Source organism: Quercus lobata, chromosome 10 (genome assembly GCF_001633185.2).
Source record: "Quercus lobata isolate SW786 chromosome 10, ValleyOak3.0 Primary Assembly, whole genome shotgun sequence".
Taxonomy (NCBI): domain Eukaryota; kingdom Viridiplantae; phylum Streptophyta; class Magnoliopsida; order Fagales; family Fagaceae; genus Quercus; species Quercus lobata.
In genome coordinates, this window is record NC_044913.1 from 59,137,015 (window position 1) to 59,162,530 (window position 25,516).

The window sequence follows — 25,516 nt, forward strand, 5'->3', positions numbered from 1 at the left end:
TTGCCATTTACAGTGGTTATAGTTTTTCGCAGTGGCAGAATTAGAAATTTTGAGTTGGGGGACCGAACTATTGTGTCAAGATAAACTCAAATCACAAATAGACACTACCCTAAAAATGAGAGGAATATGTGTGTGTATGAAAACATAAATTTTAATTTGCTTATTCTAAAGTAAGTTATATACGTATGAGATACTTATGAACAACCGCAATGTTAGTCTAATAAATTTAGTGGAAATATATATACATAGGTTGTCAAGATTCTTCTCCAGCCAAAAACACTAAGAAAGCAAGGGAAAGCAAGATGCTTTAGGTTAGCATTAGAAATTCTAAAACACTCAATTTTCATTTGTTTCATACTTTCCATTAACAAAATGGACAGAAAAGAGAATTGAATTTTCAGGTTTACATATTACAAACGGGGAAGCAATTAGCAATGAAATTACAATATTTTTTCTAGAAACAAAATTTAAGTACATCTTTTAAGTTGAGATCCTTTAATTGTGCTGATGTAAGTACATCTTGTACCATAGTAAATAATGAGAATACCATTATTTAACTTACAAAAAGGGCGTTCCCCTTGCTCTTCCTTGACTGGCAAAGTCAGTTTATTTCATTTTATTTTGTAACCACTATGTTAAAGACAAGTAAACTGTACAAAGTGAGAACTGAGAGATATGCTAAATTGAAATAAGGCTATTGCATCAAACATTGAGCTTAGGGTGGAAGCAATAGACATATAAATGGTGCAGTCAACTCATCCAAACAAGCCATCCGGATGCGTTCGGGTGTTACGGGATTAACCAGAGCAAACCAGTCATTACAACCCACTTCTGCTCTTGAAGCTGTAATGGCATCTTTGATGGCAAAAAAGACAGCCGACGCCAGAAAAAAATCGAGGCTCACCAACACCTTTAGATGAATGGATGGCCTTCACATTTGGATGACCCTGTCAATTGACACAGAGACACATGAGCCAGGGAACCTTATCAGTAAGCTGGTATAGATTTATACCAGAAATGCAACAGCAAACTCAAAAAAGCAAGGGAAGACAATAATTTACTTTTGACATAAAAATAGCAATACAAACAGTTAAATCCCTAATAAGTTACAGCCAAAGTTAATAGCCTAATATTATATACTTAATTTACCAAACGGGAGTCATCAATGGAGGCAAGCAAACATGGTTTGCAGGCTAGGTAACAAGTAATGTAGCATTCACTTGGTTTATTGGATTATGGTCTTTGGTTTAAGAATATAGTCTTCTATGGTCTATCTAGGGTACCAATAAAACACAACTTATAGAGAGGAAACTCTAGACAAATCCATAATCCTGTATTAAGGCGTAGATAGCAGTACCAAAAAAAAAAGGAAAAAAATAAACTCTTCTTTGTTGCAGCATAGAAAAAAGAATTTACTACACAACTAATTGATCATAAACTAATCCACATGCATTGCTATATATTATGTAAAACTTTTTCAGAAATTTAGTTGAAAGGGGGAGGGGGTGGGGGAGAGGAAAAAAACTTACTTTTCTCAGATGTAGAACCCATCCTGCAGTAATGTCTAGTCCCATGAAAAAAATGACAGCATTAGGAAATAATCATAGAGGCAAGAAAGACAATTATAAAAAGAAGTTCTTTTTACTTCAAACTCATATTCCCCCAAAAGTAGATCATGCTCTAATAGCTCCAAATAAATTAAATACATGCATTAATGATACGAAGGCTTCTAAGTCCACAGTAATGAAAGCACTCTTTCACTCTTTCATATCAAGTTAAAACATTATTCAAAAACCAAGTACAAGGTTGCAACGAGCAAAACATTAGAGAAGGTTGCTAAGTGATCAATAATGAGAAATTTTTTTATACCCACTAGTGCAAGTCTGTCTGCTGGTGGTACTTGGACAATATGATCCAGCTGAACAGAATAACTCATTGCTACTACCAACATCAGCCCAAATATTTGCTCCTCCACAAGTATGGTTTGGATTCCCTGGAGACCAACAACCAGAAGAAACATCAGAGACAGCTTTTAACCAAGGAAAAAGAAAAAGTACATATGTATAAGTACTACTTGATTCCTAGGAGATATGGAGGGAAATGGTTGACCTTTCATAAATTTTTATCCCAATGGTAACATTTATATGTGGCCTCCTATTTTAATAACTTGGTATCACAAATTTATTATGGCAATTGATGTCTACAAGACAATTTGACATTTGAAGTTTTATCAATTAGAAGCTCCTCCAGGTTTTTATAGAAAGAACTGCTATTCAGGACTCTCAAATACTTACGAATCATGCAGGTAAGACCATGAGGGCAGAAGAAACCCTCACAACAAGCCTGACAGTTGAGTGTTCTTGCGGGGATGACCTTTGAATCATTTAGGTTAACCTTCTGATTTGAGCCAACACTACAAGCCCATCCCAGCTCACAGCCTTTTACCCATGAGGTTAAATTACAGTTCTTATTAGGTTTCAAGTAATTGGTACTCCCAGATCTTTCAAAGAAACTATTGAAGTAAAACTTCAATTCTACTACTGAACACAAGCGATGTGTAATGTCTCCTGTAGGAGAGTGAAAACCACCATGAATAGATGAAGATATAGAGATGTTAACCTAAAAAGATTTTCAAGTAGATTGAGAAAAGTCAGCAAGGACAAAAAATTGATGGTTTGTAAATTGACTCTCATTCTTAACATATTGGAAATGAATTAATGTGAACCATGGCATTCTTTTCCTGATAAGTAAATATTCGTTGAAGAGAGAGTGAACCTTATCAGTAACAAAATGATAATTATGTTGAACTCAATGTGCCATACAATTACTGAATGTTCACAAGAAAAGAAAAGAAAATAATAGATCTAGCAAATTCTACAGTATCCCAAACGTTCTAAGAACATATAATCTAATATACATCTATCTAGCAACCCAATAATCACGCATGAATGACCACTAAATCATTACTCTGTCAGAGTTTTTACATTGGTTCACTAACAACATGCAGCTTCTCGCTAATTGTTGAACATCTCAATTGGTTGCCAAAAACACTGAGGTAAAAAAAAGGACGCAAACATCAAGAGTGTATGATTAATGTTGTAAAGATTTCCCCATTAAATGAGAAGGTCATTTGAACTGAGTCATATGGTTATATGTTATTCAGCAAAATAGACATTAAAATATCAAAAATCCTAAGCTACAGTTTTTTCCAGGATTTTCTCATCTTTCAAAGAGTAGCATTATCATTTTCTTTCTAATCAAAAGAACTTATACCATTAGTCTTCTGGATGCAAGAAGCTAAGAAATCCAAGTTGGTTGAAAAATTAAAGGCTCAATCCCAGTCAGTATTCCTGAAACAATAAACTAAGCTTCAAGATAAAATCAAATAAATTCAACCCTTTTATACTGGTAAACAAATAAAAAGATTAATGGGATTCAAAAATACACATATGGCAAAAAATTTGTAATGAAAGAAGGGAAATTAAAATGTCGATCTTAAACGCATAAATAGACAAAATTACAATATTCTCAAGCAGCTTAAGCTTCAATAAACAACTACTAATCTAGCAATTGAATCCAAAGTACCATTAATAGCAAGAACTTCATTTAGCTTACCAAATTCACCCATTAACTTAAATTGTGCTGACTTTTCATAACCAAACGAAATCAATATAATAAGATTCAAAATCCAATTTTCTATTCTTCCATGCATTTTAATTTTTTTTTTTTTTGAGCAAACAAAGTGGGATCACTCACCAATCCCTAATGCAGAAGCTGGACTGCTTGCCAATATCCTGACCAATAACAGCAGTCAGATTGGAAATCTGACTGTAAACGACCTGTGTGATAAGAGGAAGAACTGCAGGGTTATCAAATTGGTTATTGTTGTAGTCATTCACATCTTGGCATTGGGCCAAGTGTACCAAACTTGAATTCAAATGTTCTTTTCACTCATTTTACCAGCCACCATTATTTAGCTTTTGGTGGAATTGTTTTAACTAGAAGGTCAGCAAACACTACAAGTGATCACCCTGATACACAAAGATTACATGCTATTGTGGGGGTCAATATCAGGTGCAAAGTGATGGGGGCTTCCTTAAGAAACTCAGTGGAACTAAACTTCAATGAAGCAGAGAAAAACCATGTGTAGAAGCAGTTTTATGGAATGAAATAAACTAATTGTGCTGATGTATCTTCATAGACTAAGAACAACAATACTTTCAAATCAAGCAAATCCCAAAGGGTTAAACAGAATCTTCCATGTGAGATAGTAAGAACAAATCTATATGCTAAAGCTAAGTACAGAACAAGGAAAACCCATGAAAGTAATGTCACTTTGAACCCAAGAAATTGTTGCAAACAACTTCAACTGTAAAAAAATCACAACAAAATAAGGTATCAAAACTCAAAAGCCTCAATTTTTTTTAAATTTTTTTGTAATTATAACCCAAGAACAAAAAACAAAAATAAGAGCACAAACAAAAGCACAAATTTCTCTAATTTTGAGCCCAATGAAGAAATTTGCATCATTTCTACACAAACTATAAGTAAAGACATATTACACAAATCCAAAGAGTTCTGCAACATTTGCAACCACCCCATAACAAAGATTTTACAAACATAAATCCCAGCAAGTAAACACATATCAAGCATTATTACCCAGAAACCAACAAAAAAGAGAGACAAAAACAGAACATGCAAGCAACCCAAATCATACAACAAGTAACAAAACAAATCCGTCTAACTTAAATCTTACACTAACAAGGGAAATTATCAAACACAAACACTTGGGCTAAACCCAGATGGAATAATTATTTAAAAAACTCAAATTTTTATAAGAAAAACATACCTTCAAACTTGAAAAAATTTGAACTTCCGTTGGTAAGGACAAAAGGGATTTTCAAGGTATGGGTGAGGGTGAAGCCGATTGTGAGGAAAAGGGATTTTCAAGGTATGGGATTTTCAAGTCTGAAGCCGATTGTGAGGAAAAAGAGAGCGTTTGAGGGTGAGGGTGATTTTTGTTGCACGCTGAGGGGTTGAGGATGACTGATTTGAGTGTTTGAGTGAGAGTGTTTGAGAGACTGAGAGAGAGTGTTTGAGAGACCGAGTGTTTGAACTGAGAGACTGAGTGAGAGGGTGTTTGAACTGAGAGAGTGTTTAAAAGCATCAGATTGATATATTGTGCAGATTTCGAGTCTTATAAACTCGATTTCTACGTGGCTGAATTTCGTCCACCTGGAAAATTTGTCCACGTAAGTGTATTGACAAACCGGGCAAAACGAGTTTTAAAAACTCGAGTTCTAATTGGATCTCAAGTTTTAAAAACTCGAAATGCTAGTTTCACATATTCTTTCAAAATCGGGCAACTAACGAAATTATTACCATAGTAACGTTATTTGGAAAGGGTGTTCACATTGTCAAGCCACCAACTCAACAATCATCATCATCATCATCATTGATCACACGGTTAAATCAATGATACCATTCATCACAATAGTAATAAGGCATTACTCTTCAATCAAACATATGATAGCTCATTCCATTGGAGAAGATCTTCCAATCCTCATTTCCAAAATCCACTATCTTAATTAAAAGCATGATTGCTGATGATCTACATGACTTATACTAATGTAGAGAACTGCATCAAAAGAGATATCCCAATCATTATCTGTCAAGTAAAATATGGTATTGACCAAAAAAAGAAAGTTGAATAATCACAGTAAAATAACAAGACAATTCTTAGTTACCATTATTTCTGCGAATGAAGACATCACCGTAGTTAATTTTCAACTTCCCTTTGACATTTTCTTATGTTTGCACCATTGCTATGTCCATAAACCCATCCAGACATGTAAGAATACCTGCACATAAAGATTAAAAGGCATCATAAATGCCTATAAATGTATGTTTTCATAGTCCATACCGAACAAATTAAAGTGGGGTGCAGCAAGCATCATTCAAATGTTTATCTACAAAGAGTAATTCTAAAATTCACCATTTGCCATTTATAGCCAAGTGGTATTTCTTTAACTTCCAAGGATGCACCCTACCTTAGAAGACTGGCCAGAAGTTCTGTTTCACCCCTTCCCCCTTCCCCTTCCTTTGGTTTGTATCTTGACAGAAAAATTTAATGGAGAAAATGGGAGAGGGCAAATGTACCATACATGAATGTCACTCTAGATATCTTGATTTTTATCTGTTTTTCCTCCTCAAAACTCTAAGTAATATTGTCTAAAGTACTTGATCCCCCTTTGGAAATTGTTAATAATTTATCAAACAATGAGTAGTCAACATATGTTCACTAAGTTGCAGGTTAAGAATTTTAGTAAAGGAAGGAGAACTCCATATATACACTTTGTAACAAGCGATGACTGTGTCAGCAAGAAAATTAATAACAGGGAAATCCAAGCTCATTCTGCATTAAAAATCATTCTGCTATTCAAGCTTAAAACAATTGTCAGTTTGCAAAATGAAGGTTATACCAGTAAATGGCAAAGAAGTCCTTTAGAAAAAGGCAGCCAGTCCCTTTCCAAAGGAGAGCACCTGAACACATATGAAATTTTTTATGAGACGTAGCTAATGCTTATAACCATATCATTGCATCTTAACCACAACTTGGCTTTTTGGAAAATACTTTTGAAAAAACAACTATAATATATAACTCAGAGCATGAGCAATCTAAGACCATTTTGTGCAAGCCTACATGACCTCAAATTGGGAAACTGAAATATCATTCGCATTTGTAATTTAGTGAGGCAATGTGCCACTTCCACCATAGGTAGATTTTGTAGCTTCTTGCAAATGTATAGCTCCTATAGAAATGAAAGTTTTCCAGATACCATATAAGATAGTTTATTTGTTTCATTGGTGTTCAAATAGGCTAGTGTAGATAGTTGAAAAGGCTGAAGCAAAGACTTGAGATTAAGCCATACGCATGATAGCCTATTTGTTTGTAATGACATGTTATTGACTAGAGAAAAGACCGATTCTTATGCTTTTCCTTTATATTACAAAAGATTTTCTCCCATGTGAGATATTCTAATTATGTGTTGTTGGTAACAAACTAAAGTGTGGTGAAAGGGATCAAGATGCGCCACGATTGACAAAATCAAAGCTCCCATTACCAAATAGTTGTTGGATCATCACCAATACCATTTATATATTTGTATATGTACAATTTTAAGCAATCAGCAACTTTCTACATGTGCTACTAGGACCTTGGACAATAGTTCTAAAGCTAGATCTATGATAAATAAGCAACTCTTTGGAAAACTGTTGAAATGACAAAAAACTGCAAGTTTGATTGAACCTTTTTAACTGTATGAAATTTGTAAAATATCAGTCATGTGCTTGTATTGTAATGTTTTTAAGAAAATGAAGGAAATATAATTGTAAAGAACAAAAAATTGAGTTTCTTATGCATTATGCCACATTGAAGAGAATAAGGTCTCAGCAAAAAGAAGTACCTGAACATGTTTCCTGCACTAATGAATTTTCAAGTTTGGAGGGACTTATCACTTGCTTTTTATGATTTCTCTATCCAGGTATACTAGGGACCATTTCCCTTGGCATATCCCTCTTTTAAATGAGGGAAACAAAAAATCAGCAGCATATTGTAAGGGAACAGACCGGCTTCTTGAAATCATAAGTACATTGTGGGTGCAGAACTTGAAGAGAATTTTCCTTTTTCTCTATTTGGACAAAATATGAGGGCCTTCTGTTAAATATAAAAACTTGTTTAAATAAAGCACTAAAATTATGTTTAACACTACTTAATTAACATTGAAGGGCCTTATAACACAACAACAATGACTCAATGATTTTCTAATTTATGGAAAAATGAAAAACACATCATCCATCAACAAATAGGAACGATTTAGGAGAGGTTACTGCAACTAGCATATATGGCCATGTATTAATATCCAAAATTTTGAAAAATCTGTAGGAAGCCGGCAAAAAGTTTATGCCTGCATATTGAAAATGAAAATGAGAAAGAACCATTAAAAAACAATCTGAATTGTGGATTTTATTAGCTATATCTCAAATTTGAAGCTCTTTTTACATGAAGAATTATTAACAATCTCAATTATGGATTTTATTAGCTATATCTAAAATTTTCAATGGGGAAATTTTTTATTTATTTTAGAAATAAAAAACAGAGGAACTTAAATTGTATTACTTATAATTAATTCTCTATTGTTGGAATATGAGAAAAATTAGATTCATAAGCTCTTGCTCCAGCAAACCAATAGAATAATAGTCTCTAAACATTAAACATGAAAATCATTCCAAGAAACAAGAAGGATAAACCAAGGGGTGAGAATAATTGCATAAACAATATACTAGTTAAGAATAAGAAAGACAATAAAAGAGGAGAAGATTTGAGAGAACTTACCAACTTTAATCAACTTTCATCAGCTCCCATCTATAATAAATTATTTCTCCAGCCAGAAAGAATAGATAAATTTCCTCAAGTGCCTACAACACATCACAACAGAATAATTTTTATGATAGAATAAGAAAAATTTTGAAAAAGGAAAAGACTCAAGAAAATTGGATGGTGGTGAAGAGATTAGGAGTCAATAATGTGTGATTGGTAAATTTAAAGGTATGCTCAAAAAAAAGAAGTTGCCATCTATCACTTGCTTGGAGCATGTGCTAGATCTTGCCTTTTTCAAAACCATGACAATAGTCATCAAAGTCTATCAAGTATCAAAATCAAGGTAGTTCAAACTACTTATGTCAATACTGATCATAAGAGACAAAACTCAGAAAATTTGGCTTTTATATAAACAAAACTGTACTAATAATATCAAATACTAGAAAATAGGTTTTAGTTATTAGAGATAGGTCCATTACCTTATATGCAAGCAATTAGGAACTATCCTCTGAATGTATGCTTGATCTAGAGCATCCAATGCAAAGGTCACCTGTTGGGCAAGAAAATAATATAAAGCTTACAAGAAGAAAAAACCACTATAGATGGAAAACTTTAATTGGAGATAGAATTTTCATATGTTCTAATAGAGATATGTACAAGCAATTTTTAGTGCAATGTTTTGATGAAATAAAAAGCCTAACTATGGATGTCTACCTCATAGTCTAGTAAAGTGTTTAAGTCACCAGCATAGATGCTTCAAAAGTTAGAAAGCCATAACAAATCATCATTTGAAATGAAACATGGTGGAATTGTTAGGAATACTATATACATGAATAGAAGATGAAAGCAACGATCATGAAAGCATTGGAAAAACCTAGGCCTCACCTAATGCATTACTGATGGTGTTTCCAAGTATAGTGCAGCAATCAAGACTTGCAAATACATATACAATATGACTCCAGTTGACCTAAAAACAGAAGTTTCTATGAAAAAAGTAAAAGAAAACTCAGAGAGAATCAAATTAATCAACGTAGTTTCAGTGTAATCTTCAAGACAATCTTAATTAATGGTAATATGGCTTATACTGTATCATAATTTGATCCCAAAAAATAAAATATGGAATCAAGGTCTCATTCAATTTAATTAGAATCTAAAGATGCCCTTCCTTATGGAGTACAGTAAACAAGACTTTTAATTTCATGTAAAACTCAAATTAAGACAGAATAAATAATGTATGTCATTGATGAATTTTCAAGTTTGAAAACTAACTTCCAAGTACTTTTAAGCAAGGGTAAAACTGTAGGAAAAAATGAAAAATGAATGTCATCGATTATTTTTCAAGTTTGAAAACTAACTTCAAATTATCTCTTTATTAAAAGGAAAAAAAAAATTCAAATTAATTCACAACATCAACAACTATTATGGAGTTTGAAATTATAGGCTCACCTAATGACAATCTTAGAATTCAGTCATACATTTGGAATTTCTTCTCATAGATTCCAGATATACCTAAGGGAGAACCTTCAAAATTTGTACAAATACAAAGGGTCCTAAATACCGCAAATTGGTAACTTAAAATTGTAAAGATAGTACCAAGTAATCAGAATTTCATATATAAAATATCACAAAAAATAAGAGGGTGTTAAACCCACCAACCTCACCCTTCCCTTAGAAGACGAAGTGCCAGTCGAGCTAGAGCTCATCGTCTGTCCAATGTTTCAAGGAGTGAGACACCAGGTAGAACCTTTGTGATATGTTTTTTGTTAGCATCCTCTATAACCAAAGACAGAACTCATTGGCAAGAATCAGAATTTACCCATGCTTGGAGCATAAGCTGTGCTTCTTACATTTTTCAAAATCATGACAGAAGTCATTAGAATCAATCAAGACCATGGTTATTTAAACTACTTATGTCAATACTGATCATGAGTGACTAAAATTTTTAAAAGAGTTTGACTCTTAGTCATGAGTTACAAAACCATATTGTGCTATAAATATCAAATAATAGCCAATTGTTTTAGTTTATAGAGAAAGGTCCATTACCTTATATGCAAGTGATTAGGATCTATCGTATGAACATTTGCATAATCAAGAGCATCCAGAATTATGGTCACCTATTTGGTAAGACAATAATTTAAAGCTTCACAAGAAGAAAAGACCATTATAGATGGAAAAACTTAATTGGAGGTAGTGTTTTTAAATGTTTTAATAGAGATGTGCACAAGTTATTTTTAGTGAATGTTTTTATGAAATCAACAAATAAAAATGCTAACTAATTAATTATAATTAAAAAGAACCCAATTAAATTTTTTATAAATTGAAATAAATCCTCAACCACTCCAAAAAACTTCAACTTAGCTTTACATAGAAAGGGATTACATGCTTATTGCTTTGCTAGGAGATTCCATTGTTGGCCAATTGGGCTCCAAAATGGATGATCTGTAAAGTGTCCGTGACATTGGAAAAGAAAGGTCCGCCGAATCAGAAACTACAAGTGGCTAGTTCACAAGAATGGCCAAGTGCTACCTATGGATTACAAATTTGAAAATATTGTTCAATGACAAAATGATATCACCACTTATAAATTACATATACCAGAGTATGAAGATTGAAAAAGGGAAATGGTATCTAAACTTACAAAATAACGTTAAAACTTTGCAGGTCAAGGAATCTGTTCTTATAGGGGAAAGAAAACAAAATTTTCCCTATCCTACCAAGTTTGGAAGGAAGTATCATATTCTTCTTTTTTTTCCCTGTCTTGAATTTGATCAAGGCAAACGTGTTCAGGCCATTTTGGATCTAGAGGGTCTATTTTTCAATATGAAATGTACTGACTAGCAAGAACACCCAATTTCTTTGCCTAACCCTTTTCTTATACACTCGTACAAAATATACTAAATGTTGATTTGGGAGACTCGATTATGTGAGTGATTTTTAAAGAGATATTATTTTGCTAACTTCTTTAAAAGAGCTGACAAGTATAAGCATAATGCTATTATTTTGAACTTCAATTAAGAAGCTAGATTTCAAGAAAATTGAGCAACTACTGGATCCCTGTTCAAAAAAATAGGATAAAAAACTGATCATTAGCTGACAGTAGCAGCTTTTTTCCAGGACACTTGACTGACAGTTTGTATATATATATTTTTTAAATATATGATTCTCCTACACTTTATTATGTTTACTTATTTTGACGGGTAGTTGAAGTATTTGAACTTATTTGTGCACAGGTGGCTCTCAATTCTCCTAGTAAAAACACAAATACTAAATAACCCTACAGACACATACCCAATTTTTGTGAATAACCTAAAGAAATTGGATATATAATGCAATACATTTGAGTATTTGATGCTCAAAAAACATTATAATAATAATAGTAAAAGAGAAAGTACAAAGTTTGTTTTGGATGGACTCACCAGTGGATAACTATAAGATGCTATCTGTTGGGTGTTCAAACTTTCTATTTTCATTTAATACAGACATTCTTGGACCCGTCGAGCTCTTTTTCCCACAGCACATTCTTCCTTTCAATGGTGACAGTAAAATATCTGCAGTTTCAACCATATGGTGAGGCAATTAATGCATCAACTTAATGTATGCCTATAAATGAATGGTTACCTAATAACAAAAGAGAAGTAGAACCAAATTATCAATTTTAAATAGCAAAAACAGCAGGGAAAAAAAAGAGGTTGGTGGTGACTTGGCAAGTTAGGTTGTCAAATGTATTGCATTATAGATCTCATGAAGGCTTGCCCAAATTGAGTAACAGGCAAACAGCCCAATACCAACACTAATCATGCCAAATTAATTTTATAAGAAAACTATTGATTAACAATTTTTTCTTTTTCCTTTTTTTGAGTAACAGGTGAGTAAACATTAGAGAACAATTACCAACGCTTATAAACTACTATTAGCTCTCATAGTTGAGAGTGAATTAGATGATTGATTTTTCCTCTATACACAATAGAAATGTCATCCCCAATGCCTACACATCATATATAAACCTAATCAAAAATAAATTCAAGGACGTAATTGTGCAAAGAAAAAAAAAATCTTATTTCAGTAATATTTGAAGATCTACATATGCCATACAACAAAATATGATGCACCAAATGTGAAACATTAGACAAAAGGACACTTAAAGAGAAAAATACTGTTTTTTTATTCTTTTTAGCTTAAAATAAGATTCAAACGTCTTCTTGAATATTTGGAATAAGGGCAATCTTGCACCATTTTGTGCTTCAGTACACCTTTAATTGGGAAATGCCGGATAATTAGCATGTTGAAGTACACCTTTGATTAAAAATGAAGGATAACCAACATCCATAAATGGTATACAAAATTATAAACAACTAATTTAGTAAATGGTATACAAAATTGGAGGGAGATTAAAAAAATAAAGGAATGCATCTTAGATATTTTTGTTGGAAGAGAGAAATTAGAAGAGAAGAGGAGATTGGGTTAACTCACAAATTTTAATGTAATCATTGGAACCAATTTAAAATTCCTTCTATTGTGATTTTTGGACTACAACCAATCCTCTAGTACTGGGACACTCTTGCTCCTTCCATATTCCTTCCAAAGTGAACAGTAAAAAAATCCATCTATGATTGTATTCTTAGCTTTCGCATGGATATAAATTGAAATAAATCCTCAACCACTCCGGAAAACTTCAACTTAGCTTTCCATAGAAAGGGATTACACAACTATTGCTTTGCTGGGAGATTCCGTTGTTGGCCGAGCAGCTTAGGTAACCAAAAGAAGATTTTGCTCCAAACTGGATGATCTGTAAAGGATCCTTGACAGTTGACATTGGAAAAGAAAGGTCTGCTGAATCAGAAACTAAAAGTGACTAGCTCACAAGAATGGCCAAGTGCTACCTGTGGATTACAAATTTGAAAATATTGCTTAATGATGAAATGATATCACCACTTCCACTTATAAATTACATATATCACAGTATGAAGACTGAAAAGGTGCAATGATATCTCAGGTCAAGGAATCTGTTATTATAAGGGAAAGAAAAAAAAAAATTCCCTATCCTTACTGCCTTGACTGAGTTCAGCAGGAAGTATCATATTCTTTTTTCTTTCCCTTTCTTTCTTTTTCCCTGGCTCTTTTGGATGTAGAGTGTCTCTTTTTCAATATGAAATGTTACTGACATGCAAGAGCACCCGATTTATTTTCCTAACCTTTTCTTATACATTCATATAGAATGTACTAAATCTTGAGTTGGGAGATTTGATTTTGTGAGTGAATTTTTAAAGATATTTACTGTGATGAAAGGCTGCTTTCGGATTGAAAAATTAATTCACCAATAAGAACATACTTGGTAGTTAGTGATCTTCCATTTACGTTTTCCTATTAGCTTTAGTTTTGCTAACTTCTTTTAAAAAGCTGATAACTATAAGCATAATGCTATGATTTTGAATTGCCACTAAGTAGCAAGATTTCAAGAAAAATGAGCAATTACTGGATCAATTGTTCAAAAAAAATAGGATAAAAACCTAATCATTAGCTGACAGTAAAAGCTTTTTTCCAGGACACTTGACTAACAGTTTGTATTTTCTTAAAAAAAAACATATGATTCTCCTACACTTTGTTATGTTTTTTTTTATTTTCAATGGTAGTTGAAGTATTTGGACTTATTTGTGCACAGGTGGCTCTTAATTCTCCCAGTAGAAAAACAAATAGCAAATAACCCTACAGACACATCATGCCCAATTTTTGTGAAAAACTTCAAGAAGTGGATATGTCATGAAAGACAAGCAGATCATTGAGTATTTATTGGTCAAAAAAAAATTAATAGCAAAGAGAAAGGTAGGAAGTCTGTTTTGGATGGACTCACCAATGGATAACCATAAGATGCTATCTGTTGGCTGTTCAAACTTTCCATTTTCATTTAATAGAAAAAAGGACCGTAGAGCTCTTTTTCCCACAGCACATCCTTCCTTTCAATGGCAACAGTAAAATATCTGCAGTTTCTGCCATATGGTGAGCTTAATGCCTTAATGTATGCCAGTAAACAAATGGTTATCTACTAACAAAAGAGCAGTAGAACCACATTATCAATTTTAAATAGCAAAAACTTAGGGAAAAAAAAAAGAGGTTGGTGGTGACTTGACAAGTTAGGTTGTTAACTGTATTGCATTATAGATCTCATAGAGGCTTGCCCCAATTGAGTAACAGCCCAGTAGCAACACTAATCATGCAAAATTAATTTTACAAGAAAACTATTGATTAACAATTACTTCTTTTTTCTTTTTTGTTTTGTTGAGTAACAGGTGAGTAAACATAAGAGAAAACTTACCAGCTCTTACAGTTGAGAGTGAATTAGTTGATTGATTTTTCCTCCAGCTATACACAATAGAAATGTCATCCCCAATGCCTACACATCAAGCTAAAAATAAGGGTGAAAACTAGAGAGAGAGAGCAAAAATATGGGGCAATTATGAAATGAGATTATCATAGAAAAAGAAAAAGAAGGGAAGACGATATAAACTTACCACTCAAGTTGCTTCCTCTTTAATAACATTAAAGCTATGGACAAATCTGCACAGCTACCCTTTGGTATAAAATATTACCCATCGATTTCTATGGAGTGGATTAATTACTTCTCCGTAGTGCTAGGAAACATATTTTGGGAAAACTGAAAGACAGAAAGGAAGAAATTAGGGGGCAATTAAGAATATAGGGTATTAGAGAAATCAGGAAAATTGAACGTTAGACTTCGACATATGGAATATGGGCGATTTTGGACCACTCTGCCCCGCTACCTCTTGCACATCTTTCCTTTAATTTGGGACAAGAATAAATCTCCAATGATCGTAATTTAGTGAGGCGTTGCATGGCTTGCGATGTGGGCAGATACATCAGGTTCTTGCAGGACCGAAGAAACAGTGTTTGAAGAGAAGAAAAGTCGCACAACCACTCAGGCAAAGCTTCCAGTCCATCAAAGTTGAATATGTACAGATATTTAAGTGAAGTGAAGTGTTGTATTTCGTCCGGGAGAGAGTTGAGTTTAGCCCACCCAAACAATGATAGTAATTCAAGGGACGTGTGCAAGTGTTGGATGGAACTGAGACTGGGGAACGCATCCAACTCTTCACAAAACCCACCGATCGCCAAAGACTTTAAGCGGGTGACGCACTCTAACTCCTTTGGCAAACACGTTAACTTCAACGTTTGGCAACGGAAAATTCTTAGATGGGTAAGAGAATGCAATTCTCCTAGATCTGGAATTGATTTCAGATTAGGACAATCGCAAATTTTTAACACCGTAAGAGAATGCAATTTTCGTAGCTCTGGAATTAATATAAGATTTGGACACTCTTTTATAATCAAACTTGAAAGCGACGTGCAGGATTGTAACGCAGTCGGTAGAACTTCGTCACCACACGATATTGCCAGACTTCGGAGAAGGGACCCCGCACCTTGTAGACTTGGAAAGGATCTCAAATTAGGACAATCACTTACTTCAAACGTCTCAAGAGAAGGAAGGGTGAGCGGTGCTTTCAACAATTCACTCAATTTCCTACATCCACTTATTGTGAATGATTGGAGAGAGGTTACATCTTGATGCGGCGAGATGGAAACCAAATCAGAACAATTATATATGTTTATAGACATGAGACTCCTATTATTCTGCAATAACTGCTCTGGCAAACAAACAAGTTCTGAAATATTATCAATTTTGAGGGAGGTGAGTGCGGTAAGCTTGCTGATAATCCTTTCGAATGCCGTGCTTTTGATTTCATCAATATCTAACTTCTTAAGAGACGGAAAATGATATGGAGCACTTGTCAATTGGCCACATGATGTAATGGTCAACTCCTCAAGGCAAGGAAACACCGTTTCTATTGTTTTCAACTCCATTGCGTCCTTCCATTCCACTAGATTGGGCAACTTCTTCAAAACAAGTGTTTTCAAAGCTGGGAACACCACATTTCTGCCACTACCACCTCCACTATTACTTGATCTCTCACCACTATAATTAATGTAAAACTCTGTTTCTATACATGTCACGTTATCCATTCTCTCTATTCGAAGAACCTTGAGACGGGGTAAATGCCCAAGTGTAGGAAGCTCGTTGCACATGTTACAGTTTTCTAAACGAATTTCCAACAGATGGTCCAAAACAAACAAACCACCACTACTGTTATCACGTGCCAATATCCATGAAGGGAACTTCTCACCCTTGAAATTTTCAATCTTTAAGCTTTTCAAACTTGGGTGAGGTTGAAGGCCTTCCAGTACATCCTCATCGTTATTGTTTCCATCCCTTTCTCTATTCCAATAGAATCCCAACTTCTGCACTCCTGCCTTTCCCACTAAATTTGCAGTTTTGGCTTCTTCTTTATCTCTCACATGCTCTAGATTGTAGATACTTAATTCTCCTCTGAGTTGGCTTAAGCATCCCACTTCTTCAATTCGATGACCAGCATCTTGACCGATGACAAAGAAAGGCAACGTTTGAAGGCAAGTCAACTGCCCCATATTTATTGGCAATTGTTTTATATACCAATGTTCAATATCAATATGTCTCAAGTTAGTCAAATTTTGTAGATCATTTGGAAGCTCTTTAAGAAGATAACAAGACTTGATTATTAGAGTTTGTAAGTTATAGAGCTTAGTAACAGAATTGGGTAATACTTTGATGTCGGTATAATCGATGCGAAGAAGCCTCAAATGTCTGAACTCACCAATTGACCTGGGCAACTGGTTTACATGTTCCCCAGATAAAGATAGACTACGTACACATTTTAATTCCAATAACTTGTCGCCAAGATTAGCACCTATAGAATAAATTGTGCGCAATCTACCCATGACATCTCTAGATTGTAGGATTGTTGGTGTTGTTTGGTCATTGCATATAAGAGATAAATGTCGGATATGAGACAACTCAGTGTCATTTCCTACCGTGTCATCTAAATGCAAGGTTTCCCCTTTTGAAATTGAGAGGGCAAGATCATGTACAAGATCATGCATCTTGCAGCTTACAAGATCACCATAATCATCCCTTTTTATATCTTGGAATAAGGAATTTGCCAATAAAATATCGAAATACTTGAAACCTTTATCCTCTGGCGAAAAATGTTCCTGAGTTGGTTGGAGGAACCCTTCAGCCATCCAATGTTGAACTAGTTCTTCCTTTCCCATTTCATAATCTTTAGGAAAAATTGCACAATATGTGAAACACCTTTTTAGAGATGGTGAATAAAGATGATCGAAGCTTAATTTTAGTATGGATAAGATTCCATTGCTATCAATTAGGGAATTCCAAACACTACTCTTTTGAATTGCCAACCATTCACTTTCCTCCTTTTTACAATACATCATCCCTCCTAAAACTCTCGCAAGTAATGGAACCCCACCACATTTTTTTGCAATATCCTTTCCAATAGCCTCCAAATTGGGAGTTAGTGGAATTTTTTCATTAAGAGATACTTTTTTCTTCATTATGGACCAACAATCATCTTCTGATAGTTTTTCCAAGTGACGTCGAGGAAATGTCCCCATAATTTCAGCCACCTTGTCACTACGAGTTGTTACAATAATACTATTTCCCACATTCAAGTTCATTCCTATCAGAGAACTCCTTAAAGTCTCCCATTTCACAAGATCTTCATTCCATACATCATCAAGTACAAGAATATATTTTTGACCTTGTAACTCTTTTTGAAGGCATTCAAGTATTGTATTCTTATTTTTTAATGGACTTGACTTACAAGTAAGGGATTCAAGAATCTCTTCTAAAATCTTTTTATCTTCAAACTCAGTGGAGACACATACCCATATTGTCTTATCAAAATGTTTTTTTACTAACTCATGACTGTACACTAATTTTGCTAGAGTTGTTTTTCCCAAACCTGCCATTCCTACTATAGGAATGACCGAAAGTCGTTCTTTGGCTGCATTAAGCAACAACTCTACTATTTCTGAGACAAGATCTTTCCTTCCTACAACTTCAGAATGATCAAGAGAGGAGTCTGTCTCTCGGTGGCTTGGGATAATCTTAGGATTGGCATTTACTAATTCGACTCTAGTAAGTCCATATTGATTTGCTTCATCATTAATTCTCTTTAGCGATTCAGCAATAGCCTTAACTTTGTTGGCCATCTTGCAACGAAATGCAATGGAATTTGAAAAAGAAAAGAAGAAGCATACCTTTCTCTTCATTTGATTTCGGATCTCTACCTTTCGCTTGAGAATCTCGTAAGCAAGCTCGTCCAGCACATCATCAGCATCATAAGCAACATCTTTAAGCCTCTGCAACCAAAGCCTCACAAACTCTTCTCTCACTAGCCTTCTCTCTGCATCAGCCAACACAGCTTGAATCGTGGTTAATGAGTCACGAAGCCGTGTCAGCTCATCTTTGAAACCCCAAGCAAGGCTGATCTGCTCAGTAGCAAGTGAAATCAGCTTGCCTAGTATTTCCTCAGCAACAACACTAAGGACAGTCTCAGCCATCTTCGGTTTGGTACTGTGGTAAGTCAGAAATAAGCTCTCAGTATTTGGAAGCAATAGAAGAATTGTGATGAGAAACTAGAATTGTGATGTTAAAGACTAACAACAACAATTAATAATGTAGAAGGAGGGAACCCTATCAGCAACGCGCACTAGCCACACATGATTAGATAAGGTTCCTTCTAGTCTTTTACGTATATGGGACTTTATGTGATGTGAACAGAACCGTAATAATTGTGTTTTTCAAAAGTAAAGTGCTTTTTCTAAAGAAAAGGGGTCAGCTACAGCAACAAATAATGACAAATTATATTTGAAAAAGAATACTTGGTCTTCATTAGAAAATTGATGACTTAAAAGGAATTATTTGAAACATTTTTCCACCTTATGCTTTGAATTTTGAAATGAATAATGAATATTTAAGACCCCGATTAAATAAATCGGACAAGTCTCAAACAACTTAAAATCATGGATTATTTAAGATAATATTGTAAATGGATTTTCTTTGAAAGTTAGGTTCGGTTTGTTACTTTGTTTCATGGAAAGTGGTGGAAAATTGATTATCAAAAAAAAAAAAAAAATGGTGGAAAATTATTTCAGTGGAAGACTTCTTCTTCTTACTTTCTTTCTTTCTTTTTAATTTTCCTTTTTTTTTTTTTTTTTTTTTGGAAATTGAATTGTTTTGATTGAGCGTCATCCACACAATAGCTTTTTCTTTTCTTTTCTTTTTTTTAAATCATCTCAACTTAATGATTAAAAGGCATACACTAAATAGCTTTTTTTTTTTTTAAATCCGAACTTAATGATAAAAAACTATCATCGCAAACCAAAAACTATTTGATCAAATCTTTAAAAGAAGGCAAATATGGGCCGATATATTATCTTATAATTGTTCATGTGAAAAGAAAAGTTTTCAAGGCTGTTTTATGTCTTTTCCTTCTCTCTTCTCTCTCCTAATGCTGCCTTTTTTTTCCATGGAAAATAATAAAATTTAGAACAAGTAGGCCAACACTTGAATAATTGAGATGGGTTTCTTTGTATTTCTCAATTATCAAAGCAAGGACAATTTCTCAATTATTATAAAAAGCAGGCCCACCAACCACTTGCAGAAAGAAGATGGACTTATTTGTATTTCTAAAGTGGGAGGACCATTGGACTACCACTCGCCAAAAGACTCAATTATTAGAAGTAGTGGGTCCACCACATGGCTAAAGAGATGGATCTTGGATTGGACTAGTCATGTTTTTCCTTTTCTTTCAATAAAACTACACAACATTTTCATTATAAATTTGTAAACAACTTAGGTGAAATAAATCTTAGGTAACAAATTGGTAAAAAAAAAAAAAAAAATGATGAGAACAGGTCCAACCCAATTACAAAAACAGCCCACTAGACTAAAGTATAGGCCATTCTATTCAACACTCCTTAAAATTGAGAGTGTCCAAAAGAAAGCAAAAAAATGACAAAAGGGAAGAAATATCATGTAAGATCCAAGCGCTCTCAAAATCTTGGGTTTGAGTTACTGGTGACACGGCACGGGTTGTGCAGCCTTCAATGTCTAAATCTGTTGAGCAAGGTTATGGTATCATGATCATGATTATCAATTATATTCTTAATGCAATGACAACCATTTATCACTCTTCAAATCAAACATATAAGTATATAACAGCTCATTCCATCACAATAAACTTTCATTTTTCCAATTTGGAGTAGCTCTCTCTAATCCTCATTTCCAAAAACTAAATTATCCTACATTACAATACAAACATAAAATTCATGACTGCTAATGATCTATATTACTTGATAAACATCAAAACTAAGCCCCATCTGCCAATGTCCTCTTTGATGTACTAATGTAGAGAACTGCATGAAAGAGATAACTCAATCGCTGATATGGGGAAAAAAAATTGAATAATTATAGTAAAATAACAAGTCATCCTTTAAAGTACCATTGTTTCCGAGAATGAAGGCATCACCATACTTATTTTTCAACTGCCCATTGACGTACTCTTCTGTTTGCTCCATTACTATATTCATATACCCATCTAGACATGCAAGAATGCCTACACATGAACATTAAAGGGCATTATAATAGCTATGAGTGCTTTTTTTCATAACACATGCAGAACTAAACAAAGTAGGGCACACCAACCATCACTAGAGATATGCGTCAACCCATTAGCGATATATTCTATTGTTAGACACAAATTTTTTTTTTTTTTTTTTTTTTGTAAGAAGTAAAAGTGGGGTTAGACACAAATCAATAAATAAAATTCAATTACTTATCACCACCTTATAAGCCTAGCCTCCTCCTTGATGCAGGAATAGATCGCATAACATGGATGATGATGACATGGCACAAGGCCAGCCAAGCCTAAGGGCTGAATTTCAACTGTCACGTCACATCACAAGCCAAGCCTACACCTCATGCCACTTCAATATGCCATGTCATCATTATCCATGCTATGTATACTCCTACCCCCAACCCCCCGCTGGTTTTTTTTTTCTTTTCTTTTCTTTTCTTCCCCTTCTGATAACCCAATTTCATTTTCTTATCATGGAGATCTTAAAGACAGTTACCATAATATACCAAAAGACTAGCCAAAAATTTCCATTTACAAATTTGTGGAAATCTGATAAACAATCTTTAAATAATGTACCTAAAATCAGTAATCAATATATGTGGATATCTGATAAACAATAAGGACCAAGTTACGCAATATATATAAGGGAAGGATACCTCCTCTATATGTAAACTATGTGATAGATGGTAATTGTGTCAATAGTGGGGAAATCAATAAATTTAAAATCAATTATGCATTCAAAGCTGTTAAAATTCAAATAATTACAGCTTGCAAAATGAAGGAGATACCAATCAATGCCTAGGAGAAGTACTCAGAAAAAGGTAGCAATTTCTTTCCAAAGAAAAGAAGGTGAACTCAAAGAGAGAACAATTGAAAGATTAAAACAAAGATGGTCATTATAACTATATAAGAAAAATAAAACATAAAACACTTCCCTCGAATGAGAAAAGTTACCAAACTCTTTCTTTTTTATATAGAAAAATATATAATATTAACTAGCCAGTCCATATTTAAAAAGAAAAAAGATAAAAGATAAAAATAAATAAATAATAAAAAAGAGATTTCCTATGGAATTGGAGTCATCTAGAATCCCTAGATGAGAAGAATGTTGCTATGAGACAAATTACACTTCCATCAAGAACTAGCCACACATACACAAACAGAGACTAGAAACAATGCTTCACAAATAAGAAATAGGGAGAATGACCTCAATAATCTACTCCAGAATTCAGTTCAACAACAACAGGTCATCCAAGAATTGATTTGAGGAAATCTCCAGGAGTTTTCGTAGTTGCTGATCCTTTCACTCCACCTCCACTCATTTTGCCTATCTAAAATCTGATCTTTCTCTCCTCGATGATAGAACAATAAAATAGCAAAAGTTAAATTAACTAATTATTAATAAACTTCACAAATAAACTCCAATAAACTCCAGTTGGTCTAAGCAATATTATCTCACAAAAGGTTAACGAAATATGATGTGCTAAAATAAATGGACTAGTCATCAAACAAGACTAATCGTAGCAATATAATTCTCGGAGTACCGAGGTCGAACCACAAGGAGCAGGATAGATTCAAAGACAATATAATTAAACAAAAATTTGGATAAAGAAGAAAAATACTTTTGCTTGGTGATTTTTAACAACAATAATAATAAAAACTAATTTAAATCAATAATGTAAATACTAGGGTATCGGGGTGTTTCCCTATATCGATATGAGATTCTTTGTGATCTAAGAAAAATATCTATTTCATAATTGATTGTTCTTATACAATGAAAAACTTATGATTCGGTTGAACTGAGACAATTCAAGAATGCATGATAACCTTGATTAATAATGCGGTTAGAAAGTTTTCAGAAAAACCCATTCACTTTAAAACTTGATTTCTATTTGAAACTATTAGAAATTTATCTAAACAATAAGAAAAACATGATTGAACTTATTGAAAGCATCTAATACATCAAAAGAAATCTAATTGAACAATCAAATATGTTATTGATAAAATCCTAGAAAGAATCACATTGAATATTCATATCGTATAGAAAAAACATAACCCCTAGCTTTAGCAAAGAGTTTAGGCTGCCATTAGAGAAAGGAAAAATACAAGTTTTTCTCTCCAAAATTCGTTCTATAGAGCCTCCCTTCAAAACCCTAATGTCTAAGTGTCCCCCAAAAAATAAAACATTTACTATTTTAATTTCCGTCCAGGTTTACAGTGGTAACTTGTGAGTTAATTTCGGCCTTCAAAAATTGAGAATTTCGAAAAACTCAAAACTGGAAAGTTGTATATATTTAAGTCACGGTTCCAACGCATCTGGCCTTGTGTCAATTGGATTTTTGAGAAGAGAGATACGTCCAAAATACTGATCAGTGCTCAAATCAGATTTTTCCTTTTCAGATTCTGCCTCTTTGATTTCTTTCCTTATTTGAAGCTTCCAATCATGGTAGACGATCCAAGCACTCCAGCTACACCTCCTTAGACATTTAAGCATGGTCCTTTAACTCCACTTTAATTTTAGTTTGACCTCCATTCTCTCACAAATTCCTGTAAATTCATATTTCTCACATAATTTCCTGAAAGTAGAAAATTACACACAATGAATAGCATTTTATTCAAGAAATTATGTAAAAATAAATAATAGGGACTAATACAAATCATGGCTTAATTATACAAATTAAGTATAATAATAAGGAGATAACACTCATATAAATATATAACAAGTATACATTTTAAGGCGTTATCAGAATCCTATCTCACATTGAAGTTAATAGGCTGTCACAAACCATAAAGAATTAAAGACCGATTCAAAAGGTAGGTTTTAACAGTGAAACATATAAAACCCCAAAAGTCACAAAACAAGCATGAAAAGATTTTAACAAATGTCGGTTTTCTAAATTGGACATCTTTCACACTACAGAGTATTCAAATAAATACAATCCTCAAGTCCATGCCTTGATAAAGCTTCAAACAACATCACCTTCAAATACATGTTTTTCTCTACATTAGAAAAAAGTCGTATGAGGAACTTCCACTTAAATTTGCTCTCCGAAATTATAAGGCACATTGTAGCATTTTTAATCCTACACCACACAGAGTGTGATGAGTAATATTCCGTTATTCTCCTCTCTTAAACTCAAGAGCTACCAAGGAACTCTAATGTCCTATTAAGAAACTAACCAAATATTTGGCAAAAATGTGATTCCATACTACATGTGCCTCAAAAGGGTCCTAAAAAATTACCCCATTGATCATAAAACAATTGATTTATCTTCAATTTGCATCCAAACACTATCTTATTTAAAGAAAACAAGACAAACCCAAATTTAACCTATGGAATCTTAAAAAAGAAAAAATAGAAACACCCATAAACAGTATTTGAAATTGCCTAATTTTTTTTTTTTTATAAATTGTATCCACTAACAACATCATCCACAATAAAAAGAGAACAAAAACCAAGCACATTCATAAGACAACTATGCTTAATGGGTTTATGCTAATACAAATGTTCGTGTTTCTTCAGAGGACTCAAGGTACCCATATACAAACAGCTCATTAAAATTCAAAACCCTAACCAAAACAGTAACGAAACCAATGCTCTAAATCCATATATATATGTTCAACTTGAACCCATATACCAAAAAGTACCAAGAATATTGAAAGAGATAAAGATCAATAAACATACCCTTTTGGTTAACTTGCTTGATCTTTGAGATTGAACAAGCGCGCAGTTCTTTTTTGAGCTGTACGAGAAAAATGAACTAACTGGGTCAGAGAAAAATGGAAATTAATCCTGATTTTCAAACATTATAATTAGTAGGCCACGTTTTCAAACTATATTTTTTACTATCATCTCGAGTCTAAGATACTCAATTTAGGGTCTATAAATCGAGACTTTGAGGATCGGATTTTATGTTCTGATCGGGTCTAAGTTGACACTTTTTCCACGTGGCGTCCACCTATAAATTGAGTCTCTAAAACTCAATTTATATCTGCAACATTCACAGTGCAGATATTTTCAAGTGTCCTTCTCCCACTCTCCTTTCTCAAACTTCCAAAGTCAAGTCCCAAAAAACCCAAGAACAAAATCCAATCTGAAAATCAAACTGACCCATCGGAAACCCAAACCCAAAAATCAAAAAATCTGAAAATCAAACTGACCCAGGCCAGCGCGACCTAGCCGCGCGACCTACGCTAGCGTGACCCAGGCCAACGCAACCCAGGCCCGTGCAACCTGGCCACGCAGCCTAGGTTGACGAGCTCAGACCTGAAAATGTGTTGTGTTTGTTTGTTGGACCTGAGAATTGAATTTGGGAATTATATAAATCGAGTCTTAAAGACTCGATTTCCAAGTGGTCGCCACGTGAAAAAAATGCCACATCAGACGTGATCAACCCATGAAAATCGAGTCTTTGAGACTTGATTTATAGGCCCTAAATCGAGTCTCTTAGACTCGATATGCTAGTAAAAAATATAGTTTGAAAACGTGGCCTACTATTTATAATGTTTGAAAATCAAAGTTAATTTCCCATTTTGGCCAACTAGGTCGCAATAGAGCTACGCCGTCGTTCTTGTTTCTAGGTGTGTT

The 25,516-nt window shown here is 33.8% G+C and overlaps 1 protein-coding gene, 2 long non-coding RNA genes and 1 pseudogene across 26 annotated transcripts; all 4 read right to left on the bottom strand.

Annotated features, from left to right (window-relative positions):
• Nucleotides 1-423: 423 nt before the first annotated feature.
• On the bottom strand, nt 424-13,079 carry LOC115966036. 24 transcript variants are annotated; one of them, XR_004086275.1, is made up of 19 exons: nt 12,851-13,079; nt 11,797-11,928; nt 10,424-10,494; nt 10,037-10,124; nt 9,827-9,901; nt 9,266-9,347; nt 8,860-8,930; nt 8,396-8,478; nt 7,467-7,717; nt 6,483-6,543; nt 5,748-5,861; nt 5,383-5,638; nt 4,850-5,235; nt 3,757-3,839; nt 3,274-3,350; nt 2,295-2,619; nt 1,870-1,993; nt 1,530-1,564; nt 424-947 (listed from the first exon to the last, which is right to left on the bottom strand). It is a non-coding gene; the product is annotated as an uncharacterized LOC115966036 (long non-coding RNA). The 24 variants fall into 24 exon arrangements; XR_004086273.1 differs by having other exon boundaries at nt 10,037-10,153; XR_004086277.1 differs by lacking the exon at nt 10,424-10,494.
• A 1,659-nt stretch (nt 13,080-14,738) lies between these two features.
• On the bottom strand, nt 14,739-14,992 carry LOC115966037. Its single transcript, XR_004086288.1, has 2 exons — nt 14,887-14,992; nt 14,739-14,768 (listed from the first exon to the last, which is right to left on the bottom strand). It is a non-coding gene; the product is annotated as an uncharacterized LOC115966037 (long non-coding RNA).
• Nucleotides 14,993-15,103: 111 nt separating this feature from the next.
• Nucleotides 15,104-18,911, bottom strand: LOC115966029 (putative disease resistance protein RGA4). The gene has a single exon (XM_031085361.1). The coding sequence runs from the start codon at nt 18,848-18,850 to the stop codon at nt 15,104-15,106; it is 3,747 nt and encodes a 1,248-aa protein (XP_030941221.1). The 5' UTR covers nt 18,851-18,911.
• A 1,614-nt stretch (nt 18,912-20,525) lies between these two features.
• Nucleotides 20,526-22,340, bottom strand: LOC115966034 (annotated as a pseudogene).
• Nucleotides 22,341-25,516: the final 3,176 nt, after the last annotated feature.